Here is a 14,579-nt window from a genome sequence, read left to right on the forward strand (position 1 = left end):
ATATGCTTCCATCAATCAACTAAATATGGTTTAAAAATACAGTTAAGACCATATCTTTATGATCAGTTTATTAAGACGTTTTATCCTGACCCTATATAACCTGTACTTATATTATGTACTTGTATTGACCAGCAGGGGTCCCCAATCACACGTTTGCGAAATTGACAACGATTCTTTATAACTAACCCAAGACAGACCAGAGCCTGTCGTTTCCAATGGGAACAAACGAACAGAATGGGCAGAACAAGCAGGAGGTGGGCAGAGCCAAGCACGAGCTTGTGACATCCTATTGGCGCGATCTATTATGTTTTTGCATATTTCCGTTAGGGAACGCCTACTCTGTAGGGCGCGTGTGCAAAAACTATATTCGTCCATGCACTACTAAACAAAGCCATAGCAAACAAAAAAACGTTTGCAAAGGGTAAAGGCTACAAAACGCAGTCCACTGTTAGATACTGGTTTTGGAAACAGAGAACTGTACGGCCAAAATCCATCTTGCTCCATCTTCTCCCACTGCCGGCTAAATGTGCTTCCTCTCATCACCATATTTGGCAGTGAGTGGAAACGTCAACCGGATGCTTCACATTTATACATCCAGTAAAATATCTGGCTCATGGTTCTAGCTGTGGTTGAGATATTTACAGCGGAAGAATATTGTAAGAAAAAAATGTATTAAAAAAAAAAAGACACGCAGTAAAAACGGGATAGCTTGGAGAACGATATTATAAAATGTCTTCGTCAAAGACATCTTGGCTTTTGGGGACCTTGTTAATATCAATACTTTGTTTTGTTTCTTGGAAACATTCAATAATCGGTAAGTTGTTGTTTTTTTACTCTTGCAAGTGTTGGTTAAACTATGTGCAAGGAGCCCATTGGCTAGTTTTGCAACAAGGGGAGAGGGATTTAATTTTTGTTTGGGGATATGTAGCTAGTTGAATTGTCATGCTGTTGTCCTTTTAATGTGACATTACTGTCCTAACGTTTGTACACACAAAATACTGAACTGTCATAAATTGATTACTAGTATCCACTTGAAGGTGACTTGTAAGTGTACATTATCTATTCAAGTTATTAATTGCTCATATGTCTATGAATCTCCGTTTTAGATGTGAGAGGTGCCTTTCTATTGGTGGGGCGAGGTCTGTTGCTGTTGGGCCTGTCTACCTTGATGGTGTCATATTTTTATCCACGCCTGAGGTCTTTGTTCTCTTCCAACACCCGATCAACATCTGAATGTAGGTGACTGTATCAAACAGGCAATCCCAATATTACTCATTCAAATCATGCATTCCATTTTATATAACAGTTGTCGCCAACCCTAGGCCTTTGTTACAGCAGAGCTAGCATTCCAAAACCATTCTTATCCATAGTTTTTAGGGATTAGGTTCACCCACAGTTGCCTGCACGTGAACTACAATTCCGATGCTGTGTTAACGTTTCGAAACGTCAGACCAGTTTTTCGAAACATGTTGATATGCCCCTTTCATTTCAACAATAAATCATTTTCCCAAAAAATATACTTACTGTAGCAGTTTTGCACAGAGCCACAGACTGTGTGCCAGTTGACGAACGACACTCACTCCCAAGTTACATATAGGTGTTTGGAGCACGCTAGATAGACAGAAAGCCACCTGAACTAATTGGCTGTCTTCCACAAACAAGCGATGAGACATGGTCGAATGGGAACCCTATAAAGGTGTAGTAATATTTTATTTGAACCTTTATACGTTCCTTATGTTTCCAAAACCGTACCGCAAGCGATTGCTTTTAATGTTAAGACGGAGCGTTGGATATGTTAATTAACAAAACTCCCCCCATCCAAAAGATACTTCTGTCAATAGGCGCTAAAGCAGTTAGAATCTATGAATGGGTTACAGCAGCGCCAGGAGGTGGTCACCAACACACCTGATTTAATTCATCTGGGCCATTAGTTGATTAGCCTAATCGGGTGTTTCAGTCTTGGCCACTGTTTTTCAACTTCTGATACCAGGCGAACGATTTCTTCTGAAAATTGTGAACCAGTTGATTGAATGAAACTACACTTCTTCCAGATTCTGAAGATGAGGAGGCAAAACAAAGACAAAAGCAGGCAAGGGATGAGCTGCAGGAGAAACACAGTGAGAAGGTAATATGGCCTTTCAGCAAAAAACTAAACAGCACTGCTCTTTTTTTAAACAGAGTAGGCTAATACTTTCCTGTGTGTGTTTCCCTTTCAGGCCTTCTCTTACCAGGAGTCAGTGCTGAGGCCTCGTCAGGAGTCTTCCATGAGAAAGAAAGAAGAGCGATTCTACCGCATGACGGGAGAGACCTGGAAGCTGACTGACGGAGAACAACTTGGGGTGAGAATAACTTCAACTACCAGATACCACCCATGGAATTGTATAAAAACCACATAATAGTTGCTGGGTGACTGGATTCTCTGAACACTTCGTCCCGATAGCTAAACAACCGTACCTTTTGTGCATGTGCTACTTTGAGTTACGAAATAAATTGTAGGTTATTTACGATTAAAACGTAGATTGTTTTGCCCCAGTGCAATATGTAGACTAGGCTACATGTTGTCATGTAGGCTAAATGCGTTTGGTTTCACACCAGAATTATAATTTAATTGTTTCAATGGGCCAGGTAAATCTACAAATGAATGAATAAAACATAATAATTAATATTGTACACTGGTTCAAATTTGCTATGAACAAATGAAGTGTTCTTAGCCAATGGAATGCAGTACTTGCTTTCTTCCACTGGGGAGAAGAATTGTACACACCTCTTACATTTTTAGGCCTTTTGATAGACTTCTATGGACAAGATCCTCAGTGAGGTGTGCCAACTGTAAATGTGTTATTTATGTGGCTACAGGAAGGAGAATCGTTAGGGCAGAGTGCCCATGAGGATGTTGATGGGACACCCAATCAGGAGGCAGTAAGAAGGAGGAAACTGCCAGAGAGTGCCACCAGACTCCACCCCAAACCTGAGGTCCCTCCCCAAAAAAGGGTGCGTATGCTGAATGACTCTATTCAGGAACTATTTAAATCCGAGGACCTGAAAATGGTTTTATTCCATGGTTAGTGCTATTTAGAATTGGGACGTCCCTACCCTAAACCATTTTAAATGTCAACTTCAATGAGGTACAATCAGAGTTGAGGTCCCAAGGATTCCAGATAACACCAACCTTTATTCCATGTCAGGTTAGTCCCGCTTGCGGGTCCCTCTATAGTTTATTTCACTAAAGCAGAGGGAGTCATTGTTTTGTGTTTCGTCCGGGATTCAATCCGATCATGCTTTGTCGGCTATGCACTTTTAAAGACCGCACAGTAGGGAACGGGGGATACCTAGTCAGTTGTACAACTGAATGCCTTCAACTGAGAGGTGGGGGGGGCTGCCTTAATTGATATCCACGTCTTTGGCGCCCGGGGAACAGTGTTAACTGCCTTACTCAGGGGCAGAATTGTACACTGTCAGCTTGGGGATTCGATCCAGCCACCTTTCAGTAACGCTGCATATGTCGGCTCAATCAGAAAATACCTTTGAAATGGCGCATAGTTGACAAAGCACAATGGAATTGAATCCAGGCCTAAACCCTCAATGGTTTGTGCTCTTCTGGATTGAAAAGGTGGTCGTTTTACCAGAGGAGCCAGCAGAGGATGCTGAAGGGGTATGTATACACTTTTGTCCCATGGAGTGTTTGCTCTTACATCTGTTACACTGTGAAATTTGAAGACACAATTACTCTGATCAATGTAAACAATTAATGATTGGCAAAAGGTGGTCAGTGAGTACAGTAAGGTTTCTCTTGACAGGTTGTACGGGTGGCTTTGAGATGCCCAAGTGGAAGAACAATTCACAGAAGATTCCTGAAATCCGACAGCTCCTCGGTGAGAATTAGTTTCCCCCCCTCTGTATTCATCTCATACTCAAACTTAACATGGCCTTATCCTATTCAATAAGATATTGTTTTAAAATAGTTAAGCTTACAAAGATTGTACCGTTTTGATTTGAAAACCTTTGTTCTGTAGGTTCTTTTGGACTGGTTGCTGAAAACAGGATATCACCCTACACTCTATACATTATGCACCACCTACCCCAGACAACCCTTGGTCATTGGGAAAGACATAAGCATGGGGGATGCAGGCATTTTAACACACACAGTATTAAATGTGGAAGGGAAAGATCCCTCCACGACCTGAGGAAAATAACAATATGGGCAACTGGTTACTGGATCATGGAAGGCGTCAGAACAGCAAATCCTTGACAAGGGAACGAAGCTATAAACTAAGTCCATATTGCATGGATTCTTAATGTCAGAACCAAGTATACAACCAGTGTACTTCTTTCATGCTCTGTTGTATGAATTACTGTTTCATTAAAACTTTGCTACACAAACACACATGAGTGGACAATCTCGAGTTCTGGTGACGTTATACACTGTTGGGTTGTAATTTGAAATACTTGCTACACCAGAAGTTAATGGTTATGTAGGAGGAATGTATATGGTAGGGTCAATGGCAGTTGTTTAAGAGCCAGGGGCTTGGAATGTTACTAAGGGAAAAGGCAATCACATGGTTGTGGCTAGCTGTAGAATGGGAGCAGAGGTCAAGTCACACGGAGTAACTACTACCCACATCAGATGTTTTGAGGAAAGGTGACTCCTCCCAAAGGGGATATAAATACTTGGTGTTAACATGAATTTTTTTTCAGCCATTGGGTGAATAAACTTTTGGTTCGAAATGAGGAAACTTAAACCATGATTGGACTTGATTGAAAAGAGTAATTGTTTAGGATTAAAAGTACTTTAGTTCAAATACATCAAGAGGCAATCACTGACAAATATACAGAGGGCAGTAAACGCAAAACGAGTAGGAGAAAGCAGGTAGGTCTATTGACATGAAAGCATACAATCCCAAGGAGGAAGAGGCGTCTCCCTCAATTTTAAGCATCCATTCCAAATAGTGTGGTGAAGGCTAGGGATGTAAGTGTGTGCATTTGTATAAAATATTGTAAATAATTCACATGCCCGGCTTTGCCAACAGAAATGGTATATTTGTCCAGTGATAGGAAGAGTTGTCACATTTGTTTGCGTAATGTACAGTCCACGGAAGAAAAACAAAGGAACATTACAATCAATAGTATAGAGCAGGCAATTGCACTAAAGGCTAAAACAGGACACTGTGTTGCAGTACTGAGACACAGGGCAATGTGTATTATTGTAATGTGTACTAAATGCTTATGGCACATTTTGGTCCATGTTAGTGCTTTAATGTTGGTAACAGGTCATATGCACACAGGTTTTGGGAGGGTTTGTTTGCTGTAGAGGAGTTTATAAGAAGTAGTCGGGGGTACGGCGGGTGACGTGGGGCTCTCCGCGTCGAGGTGCAGGGTCGAACTGAAGGCTGGTGGAGGACAGGAAATGCAACATTAGGATGACTCCAATTGGGACCATTTACAGAACTGTCATTTTTAGACTAAAAACCTCATGTGGTCAATGGAAACTATAACTCAATTTATGCCAGTTGTGAAGATACGTTTTTGGTGCTGAATATAGAAGTTCCAATTAGGGACAATGAGCGTTACTTTGAAGAACTGAAAAAGCACATGCAGCTACTGCATTCTATTTCTTCTCAGTACACTCAAATTGAGTTCCCCTGGTCTTAGACTCAAAAGTTAAAACATCTACTCCAGATAACCTCTCACTTACAAAGAGTATTTAAGAGTATCGTCCAGTTCCATGATGGCAGCTTGGTTGCCACAGCGATAGCAGTAGTTTGGCGCACTGAAGATGGTGACAACGTTTCGGTCATGACACCAGTTGTAGCCCTGGAAAATGGCAACCCGTACATTAGTACATAAACCATTTAGTTGAAATTATCCATTTAAAAGTAAATCTCAAGTCACTTATTCTAATCGTTAAATTCAGACAGTTAAAGGTTCATTTCCAACTCAATTCTTATCCTGGGATTCTTATGCAGAGTGACAGACAAATTGCCTACATAGTCCAAGAACATTTTACTAGTGCACTTTATGGGGAAGAGGGCGCCATTTTGGACGCAGGCCTAGTCTTGAAGCACAGGCTGCACAAGCACAACTTTTTATTTTATTTACACTACCAAATCTCTTTGATGTTAATGGAATGTTATAGAAGGGTCCAGGCACCTAGTTTGTGAATTCACTTTTGCGGGAGGGGGGGGGGGGGCAAGGCTCCAAAAACACCTAAATAGTGTAGGTCCTTTTGGAAGCTCTCAGTATAGTGATGCAGCTTTAAATGTTTTACATGAAATTGTGTCATTCTGAACTTGCCGCAACGTTATATTCCATTTTGTAACGACTCGAGCGATAGCTATCCGTCCATTCTATAGGAATTGCCAAAATAAAGGAAACACTTGAGTAAATGAGGGATAAGTATATAGAAAGCATAGACTGCTTCCACACAGGACGTTCCAGACATTTGTAGAATCCATGCCAAGGCGCTGGTGGTTCGTGGTGGCCCAACGCCCCATTAGGACGTGTTGGCGATTACCTGTAGCAGCTGGCTACATGGAGAATGAAACAGCTGGATAGGGAAAACGGCTTAGGTCGCACAAAAGGGAATACAGGGTTGGGCTAAAGTTAAGAATGACAATTTCATGTGTACAACATCCCTTTCATCACTATACTTAGAGCTTTGCTGTTTCTAAAAGTACGTATTTGAGTGTTTTTGGCACCTTTGTTCATGTTTTTTCAGGGCCCCAATACTACACAACAAGGATGAGGAAGTGATTTGCTGTTTGGGGTAAGTTTCTAAAAAAAAAAAAAAAATGTTTTATAGGTAATCACAAAAAAAGGTTGCCTGAACCCTTTTATAACATGCAATTTACATCAAAAATAGAGGTTTGGTTATAAAATAAAATATTTTAAGCTGGAAGTGGGTAAAACTATAAATATAAAACACTGTACACAAGGCTCTTGAATTATTGATTCCGTTTCAACTCTAGCACAGCAGCTTCCAGCTGAATCCTCTACGGAAACATGGAGACGACCTCAGCTTTATCCTAACAGACCTTTAGGTTCCATGAACAAAATGGAAGTACCGCAACATTTGAAATATTCAGAAATTGGCCTTTTCCATGGTAGAATTGAAATTCTATGCTCCCCGCCAAAAATATACTATAACTTTATTTTCCATTTACATGGAAGTCCATTAATTCATGTAAATATCTAACAGGTAAAGCATGTTACTACTAGAATCACTGTAGTTGTGCTACATGCTTTAATACTAACTACACCAACCAAGTATATAAACGCACTTAGCCTAAACTAAAAGTGTGGTTACCTCCATGACAAGTTGGTGGGCACGGGACACAAGGGTAAGACCGTTGGCATGATTGAAGGTTTCCGAGATGTCCTGCCCAAAGGTGTAGCCGGCACCTCGGGGGGAGATGCCCCAGCCCCCACGGTCATCTGGGTCTGACCACAGCAGGTCACACATGGGCCCCTGAAACAAACACACATCATTAACAAAAGCAGCCTATAATGACACACAGGGATTATGACCTCATTTAGCATGGCTTGAACACCGAGAGCCTAATACATGATGTAATTCTATGGGCAGTAGGACTGCAAAGGAGGGGAATATTCATCATAAGACCACAGGCCTCAATGACAATTATGCATTGGAAAGGTGACAACCTGAATAGCCTACCTCTTGAGCAGAGACCAGGGCTATGTTCATTAGGACCCACCGTAGCAAAACAGATGAGAAAACAAAAAGCATTTCTAAATTGGACAAGTCCAGTTACATCTTCCCCGTTTTACTCAGTTTGGTGCCTACTGAACATGACCCGGCTTGGCTCCAACACTGGTAGGTCAACATGATCCAGGGCATGGCTCAACACAACCTCATGACCCAGGGCTTGGCTCTGGGTCAACACAACCTCATGACAACACAACCCAGGGCGTGGCACTACACTGGCAGGTCAACACAAACTCATGACAATACCACTACCTCATACCATCCAATAGCTAGTATCCTGCCCCTACTGTATGTGGCGTTGACAGGGCTGACTACTAACGTCCTCTGGCAGGCAGCACTGACCTCGTGTGGAACCTCCTGCAGGCGATCCAGGGCCCGGATGTGATCCAGTGTGTCTATGGAGGGGGAGAGGCCACCGTGCAGACAGAAGATCTGAGGCAGAGGAGGAAACGAGAGTATAGATGTTGATTTACCCTTGTGACAAGTTGCTCCGGATAAGAGTGTTTGCTAAATTACTAAAATGTTAATGTAGCCTGAATATAAATGACAAGAGTTACAAATACACATTTGGAACACACAGATTGAAGGTTGTGAATAAGTTGAAAAAAAGGAAGCCTAGCTACCGAATTACACTACCGTTCAGAAGTTGAGTCACTAACAAATGTCTTTGTTTTTGAAATTTTTTCCACATTAACATATCAAATTGATCAGAAACAGTGTAGACATGTAAATTACCATTATAGCTGGAAACAGCTTATTTAATGGAATATCTACATAGGCGTAGGGCTGGGCGGGAAACCGTATTTTATGATATACCAGTATTGATGCAGGGCCCAGTTTAGGTTTTTACCTTCTATACCAGTATTTTAATATTTGGTTTGTTAAATATGATAAGCCATGTGTAATGTCACTTTCCACACAGACCTAGTCACGCACCCTGTCATTCAAGGAGAGCATTTGATGTTCCTCAACCACGAGACACTTGCGTTCAATCTGCATGGTCAATGCAGCACATGCAACAATGTTGATGACAACAATGCTGATTTCACTTTGCTTCTTAATATAAATCCACAAGCGGTCTATAATTACACTATTAGTTTGTGTTTCTTACATCAGCAAACAGCTAGTTTGTCTTTTCTTAGCAAGTTGCTTTAAAAATCAGCTGCGATGCTCATTGTTAGCCGCTAATGCTAATAGCTAGCTAGCTAATACATGTACTGATAATACCAGTGATGGTGTAGACTTAAATCAACATGTTGTTTGTGCACCAGTATCTTCTAAATCAAAGAGGAATATGCAAAGCAAGAATATGTTAGCTGCAAGAAGTAGCCAAGAGAAAACATGCAATGTAGCCAAAGCTTATAGGGTCCCCTAGGAAACACTTAACACTTTAGTTCCTACCCTGTCACAATAACTCCTCCTTGGCATTTTAATTCATTGTCATCTCAAAACACTGTATTCAAAGTTCCCACTATATATTCTAACTAATCGAATTAGAGTAGTCATTCTATTTCCATGATTCCAACAGTTTTGCTCCAATTCGCAAGTCAAATCGCAATTGCAACATTTAGTTAAAAATAAGTCCTAGATTATTTGCCCATATTGTGGAGCCCTAGTGGCAATGTGGAAATTCTCTCAATTGAGCAGTGGTGTAAAGTGCTTAAGTAGCACTTGAAAGTATTCTTACTTAAGTCGTTGTTTTTTGGTTGGCAGAGTTGCAAAGAAAAAGCCACATCTCAGACTGGCCAATAAAAATAAAAGATTAAGATGAGGGGGGGGGGGGGGGTGAACACAGACACTGGACATAGGAACGCTGCCGAGAAGGCCAACATCCCGGGGTCGCCTCGTCACTTGACGTTGAGACTGCTGTTTTGCGGGTAATATTTAATGAAGCTGCCAGTTGAGAACTTGTGAGGCGTCTGTTTGTCAAACTAGACACTAATGTACTTGTCCTCTTGCTCAGTTGTGCACTGGGGCCTCCCACTCCTCTATCTGTTCTGGTTAGAGCCAGTTTACGCTGTTCTGTGAAGGGAGTAGTACACAGCGTTGTATGAGATCTTCAGTTTCTTGGCAATTTCTCGCATGGAATAGCCATCATTTCTCAGAAGAATAGACTGACGAGTTTCAGAAGAAAGTGCTTTGTTTCTGGCCATTTTGAGCCTGTAATCAAACCCACAAATGCTGATGCTCCAGATATTCAACTAGTCAAAAGAAGTCCAGTTTTATTGCTTATTAAATTAGAACAAGTTTTCAGCTGTGAAAATAATTGCAAAAGGGTTTTCTAATGACAAATAAGCCTTTTAAAAATTATTATTATTATTATATTATTATTATAATACGATTAGCTAACAACGTGCCATTGGAACACAGGAGTGATGGTTGCTGATAACGGGCCTCTGTATGCCTATGTAGATATTCCATTTAAAAAAAAATCTGGCGTTTCCAGCTACAATAGTCATTTACAATATTAAGTCTACACTATTTCTGATCAATTTGATGTTATTTTAAATGGGAAAAAAAGAAGCGCTTTTCTTTTAAAAATCAAGGGCATTTCTAAGTGACCCCAAACTTTTGAACTGTAGTGTAATTCGGTAGCTAGGCTTCCTTTGAACTTTATTCACAACCTTCAATCTGTGTCCCCCAAATGCCAGAGGCTTGGTCAAAAGTAGTTCACGTTAAGGGAATAGAGTGCAACACATTACATAAAGTAAGGCCACGTCATGCACTTTTTAAAATATTTTTTTATTATTACTTTTTTTTTTACCCTTTTCTCCCCAATTTCGTGGTATCCATTTGTTAGTAGCTACTATCTTGTCTCATCGCTACAACTCCCATACGGACTCGGGAGAGACGAAGGTTGAAAGTCATGCGTCCTCCGATACACAACCCAACCAAGCCGCACTACTTCTTATCACAGCGCCATCCAACCCGGAAGCCAGCCGCACCAATGTGTCAGAGGAAACGCCGTGCACCTGGCAACCTTGGTTAGCGCGCACCGCGCCCAGCCCGCCATGCCATGCACTTTTAAAGCACTTGTGTTACCTGTTCGTCGACCAGGGCCGTCAGGGGAAGATAATCGAACAGGTCTGTGAAGTATTTCCACACGTTGGCGTTGCCGTACTTCCTCAAGCATTCGTCGTAGAAGCCGTACACCTGTGTGATCTGTCTGCTCTCGTGGTTCCCCCGCAGTATCGTGATGCGTTTTGGGTAACGGACCTGGGGAGCAAGACAGTCGTAATTGAGTTTGGCTCCAAAAGCGCCAGGCCTAAACAACTTGATGAAAAAAATGCCCGAGTTCCTTTGTAAAGTACTTGACAGCGGCACAGTGCCACCATTTGAAAACTAAACTGCATTGTATTCAAATCTACTTAACGCCATTTAAAAATCATGCATTTTACCCCACACTTGAATAAGTGATCCTGTTATAGCCTATAATTTAGAAATAAGTTATTCCAAAATCTGTTGTCTGTAGAGATGTCCCACAGAGACCTCGAAAGTCACAGCTGACGATGAGTTCAATGAATCCAATTCAACCCACTATGTTAACAGCCATGAGGGGAGTGACACATTGGTTATGACTGTAAACTGTCCCACTTCTAGCTTGTAAGTATTAGCAGCTGAGCCCTGGAATACATTGAGTCTACAAAATTTAAAAAAAAAAAAAAACACTTCGGCAACCTACTTCAGTTTGCATATCATCTTCAGCTTGCATACATTGACTCCTGAATACCACCAGCTCCCACACACTTCAAGAGCTAGTCTACATCCTCAGAGGTAGTAAAACTTGATTGGTCCTTGACTTTCTTCAGGACACAGCTGAGAGTTCAAAGTATATTGAGCATACGAGAATGACATGTCCCTGGTTAAGAAAAACTGGTGCTGGGCAAAAAAATGTACTGAAGGTAAAATATACTGTAGATGTATTTATCTCTTTTTCAGTCATTTATTATGGCAAGACAAACCTTATACCAGCAACTGAAATACTGTGGTTTCAGTCCACTCATCAAGTTCAGAATTCACTTGCCTTAAGTGCGACCAGCAGTGAGACTGTTTCCACCGAGTAGTAGCCTCTGTCTACATAGTCCCCCATGAACAGGTAGTTGGTGTCGGGTGACTTTCCCCCGATTCTGAACAGCTCCATGAGGTCGTGGAACTGGCCATGCACATCTCCGCACACCGTGACGGGACAGCGCACCTCCTGCACATTGGACTCCTTGGTAAGGATCTCTTTAGCCTGGAGAGGATTACAGAAAACATCAGTGACTGGTGTATCCACATTTACACACACTGTATACAGATTTTTCTATTGTGTTATTGACTGTACGTTTGTTTATCCCATGTGTAACTCTGTCATTTTTGTCACACTGCTTTGCTCTGTCTTGGCCAGGTCGCAGTTGTAAATGAGAACTTGTTCTCAACTGGCCTGGTTAAATAAAGGTTAAATAAATATGTTAACAATTATTCATGAGGGTGAGTGAAAGACAAGTATTGTATGTGTTCTTTAAATAATATACGATACATCAAAACACTAGATAGGAAAGCTGCCTCATTTCTTTAACTTCAAGGATGTCGTAGCTTCCCCTGCCCAAATTTGCTGTGAAAGCCACCCCATTGTCACCATGGAAACAATACGAGTGTGTCTCCATGGAGACTTCTCTGCAGCCCTATCCCTCCTTAATATGAAGATGACAATGTAAAATCATCAGCAAAACTTTCCCTCTGGCTAAAGAAAACATCCACATGCAATTGTGTCATAACATCATCTCAACAAGAATATGAATGATCAATGAAAATGGACTGGGTAGGTGGTGCATTAAATTAAGCTTGTTGCACATACTGTATTTCAACTATACAATGCAAAGTATGGATCGTCAAGCAGGGAAATTATTTTACAGTCTGCAATTCACATTTGTTTGGTGCAAAGAGTTCTCCAACAAACAGTGAGATGTTTGTTGCATTTGAAAATCAGCCAAACTCATGTTCTGCACTGTGTGAGGAAAAATATAATTGTTGCGATTGTGATCTCAAATGGTTCCATCCTAAATGGAATCTTCTATTTCCCCAGGGCCTGCATATCCAGCAACATCATGTGGGGATTGTCAGATTGCAAGCCTGGTCGATCAGAGATGAGAAATAAAAAAAATCTGAACTCGTGAGGGGCCACAGTTGCTTGAGGGTCTACATATCCACCTGCAATTCTACACATTTTTCCATAGGGTGGTATCTGAGTGAGACTGACTTACAAAATCATGTTGGTAATTTGACCATGACCACTAAAATGTTGATAGCTGGCCGCTAGACTAATTTACCAACCTAAAAAATGTTAGCTGACATGAGCTAATTGAGTGACTGGCATAACAAGAAAAGAAAAAAACTGCACTTTCTGTATTCTACTATTCTAACTTGCAACCATAAGTGCGGGGAGGATCATTGAGCCAAGGGCCTTCATCCCGGAGTTAAATATTTGAAGCATTTGGGTACGGTTAGCTACTCGGTGGTCGCCGTAACTATCAACCCTATGACAGAGCTAAAGTTTGTAGCTAACGTACTGTTTTTAGCCCTAACTTAAGTACAAGGCAGTAATATTTGCAGAAAATGTTTTAGCTAACCAACTAACTAGTTAGCAGTAACGTCAATAACCGGAGTTACACACTGGTTAGCTAACGTTAATGGTGGCACGTCAGCTAACGTTAATGGTGGCACGTTAGCTAACGTTAATGGTGGCACGTTAGCTAACGTTAATGGTGGCACGTTAGCTAACGTTAATGGTGGCACGTAAGCTAACGTTAATGGTGGCACGTAAGCTAACGTTAATGGTGGCACGTAGCTAACATTACCACTAACGCGCTGCTAGTTAGCTAGCTACGTTAGCATGTGACAACGGGCAACATCATTGGCAACAATAACTAGTTAAGGTTACATGTTTATAACATAGGCAAATAAATTATAAACCTAGATAGTTGAGAAGTCAACAGTAACGTTTAGTTAACAGGTTAACTACTTATGTTGTGTTAGTTAGTTGGATGGCTAACGTTAGCTTTTTATGGTACCAGTTATTAGTTAGGTAACTTATAACTTGTAACATGTCACATTAGCGATTAACGAGGTATGGAAATGGATCTTAAAGACTTCGGATCAAAATTGTGTATTTGCCTAGTTAGTTACTAAATAATCACCACGGAATGTAGAGGAAACATTGGTTAGTCGTCGACGCTAACTTGCTGGCTAGATTTCAGCGGCCTTCACGTAAACATGTTACCGGTGAGAAGTTAACTAAAAGTAACTTAGAGAGAACATCGCTAGCTGACATGTCTTCAGTCGGGTGTTCGTTCTTACCTTTTCGCATAGCGTTCGCACTTGATTCTCCGACAATTGCTTGCATTCATTCAGTTGCTCGACCCACTGATCCAATTCCTTTGTAAATACTTTATCGTCCATTTTGAAAACGGTTTAGATAGCTAAAAACAAAAAACAAACAGGTTATGGTGAAGTAATGAAACAACCGTTATTTCGCTCAAATTCGACGCAACTCAAGACGACAGACGGGTTTGTAGGACGCTGCGCAGCACTCTTAACGTTACCTATATAACTATTAACAACGAGCCAATCTATGATTATTATGGGTACCGTCAATAAAACGCCAATGTTTCCGTTATTTTTATGGTTCACGTATAAACCATATGGTGCGGCAGGGACGTCCCTGTTTTCTCGGCACTGCGAGCGGTGTCTTTCGGTCGCTAGTTCCCTGACGCCCCCGACCTTCCAAAGGAAACTCGCTGTGTAATGGCCGCTCGGATCAACGTCATCACATTGGTATTTCTAGAAAGATGGGAGTCGGTTAAAGCGTGTGCGCCTC

The 14,579-nt window shown here is 41.3% G+C and overlaps 2 protein-coding genes across 3 annotated transcripts; one reads left to right on the forward strand and one right to left on the reverse strand.

Annotated features, from left to right (window-relative positions):
* The first annotated feature begins 373 nt into the window (after nt 1-373).
* On the forward strand, nt 374-4,382 carry ubxn8 (UBX domain protein 8). Its single transcript, XM_064943455.1, has 8 exons — nt 374-814; nt 1,107-1,235; nt 2,052-2,125; nt 2,217-2,339; nt 2,857-2,991; nt 3,611-3,652; nt 3,798-3,872; nt 4,014-4,382. Exons 1-8 carry the CDS (start codon nt 730-732, stop codon nt 4,182-4,184), a joined length of 834 nt encoding a protein of 277 aa, XP_064799527.1. The 5' UTR covers nt 374-729; the 3' UTR covers nt 4,185-4,382.
* Nucleotides 4,383-5,016: 634 nt separating this feature from the next.
* Nucleotides 5,017-14,510, reverse strand: ppp2cb (protein phosphatase 2, catalytic subunit, beta isozyme). 2 transcript variants are annotated; one of them, XM_064943453.1, is made up of 8 exons: nt 14,351-14,510; nt 14,060-14,181; nt 11,748-11,957; nt 10,766-10,939; nt 8,066-8,155; nt 7,304-7,465; nt 5,693-5,811; nt 5,017-5,387 (listed from the first exon to the last, which is right to left on the reverse strand). In XM_064943453.1, exons 2-8 carry the CDS (start codon nt 14,159-14,161, stop codon nt 5,315-5,317), a joined length of 930 nt encoding a protein of 309 aa, XP_064799525.1. In that variant the 5' UTR covers nt 14,162-14,181; nt 14,351-14,510; the 3' UTR covers nt 5,017-5,314. The 2 variants fall into 2 exon arrangements, with proteins under 2 accessions (XP_064799525.1, XP_064799524.1); XM_064943452.1 differs by having other exon boundaries at nt 14,060-14,510.
* Between the last annotated feature and the right edge of the window lie 69 nt (nt 14,511-14,579).

This window comes from Oncorhynchus masou, chromosome 28, assembly GCF_036934945.1.
Source record: "Oncorhynchus masou masou isolate Uvic2021 chromosome 28, UVic_Omas_1.1, whole genome shotgun sequence".
NCBI lineage: Eukaryota > Metazoa > Chordata > Actinopteri > Salmoniformes > Salmonidae > Oncorhynchus > Oncorhynchus masou.

Excerpts from the sequence above, each read along its gene's own strand:
- ubxn8 (XM_064943455.1), top strand. The coding sequence starts at position 730 with ATGTCTTCGTCAAAGACATCTTGGCTTTTGGGGACCTTGTTAATATCA. Across the intron at positions 3,653-3,797 it reads CAGCAGAGGATGCTGAAGGG|GTTGTACGGGTGGCTTTGAG; the intron begins GTATGTATACAC and ends TTCTCTTGACAG. Across the intron at positions 3,873-4,013 it reads TGAAATCCGACAGCTCCTCG|GTTCTTTTGGACTGGTTGCT; the intron begins GTGAGAATTAGT and ends TTTGTTCTGTAG.
- ppp2cb (XM_064943453.1), bottom strand. The coding sequence starts at position 14,161 with ATGGACGATAAAGTATTTACAAAGGAATTGGATCAGTGGGTCGAGCAA. Across the intron at positions 7,466-8,065 it reads TGCAGGAGGTTCCACACGAG|GGGCCCATGTGTGACCTGCT; the intron begins GTCAGTGCTGCC and ends TGTTTGTTTCAG. Across the intron at positions 5,812-7,303 it reads CCCACCAACTTGTCATGGAG|GGCTACAACTGGTGTCATGA; the intron begins GTAACCACACTT and ends GCCATTTTCCAG.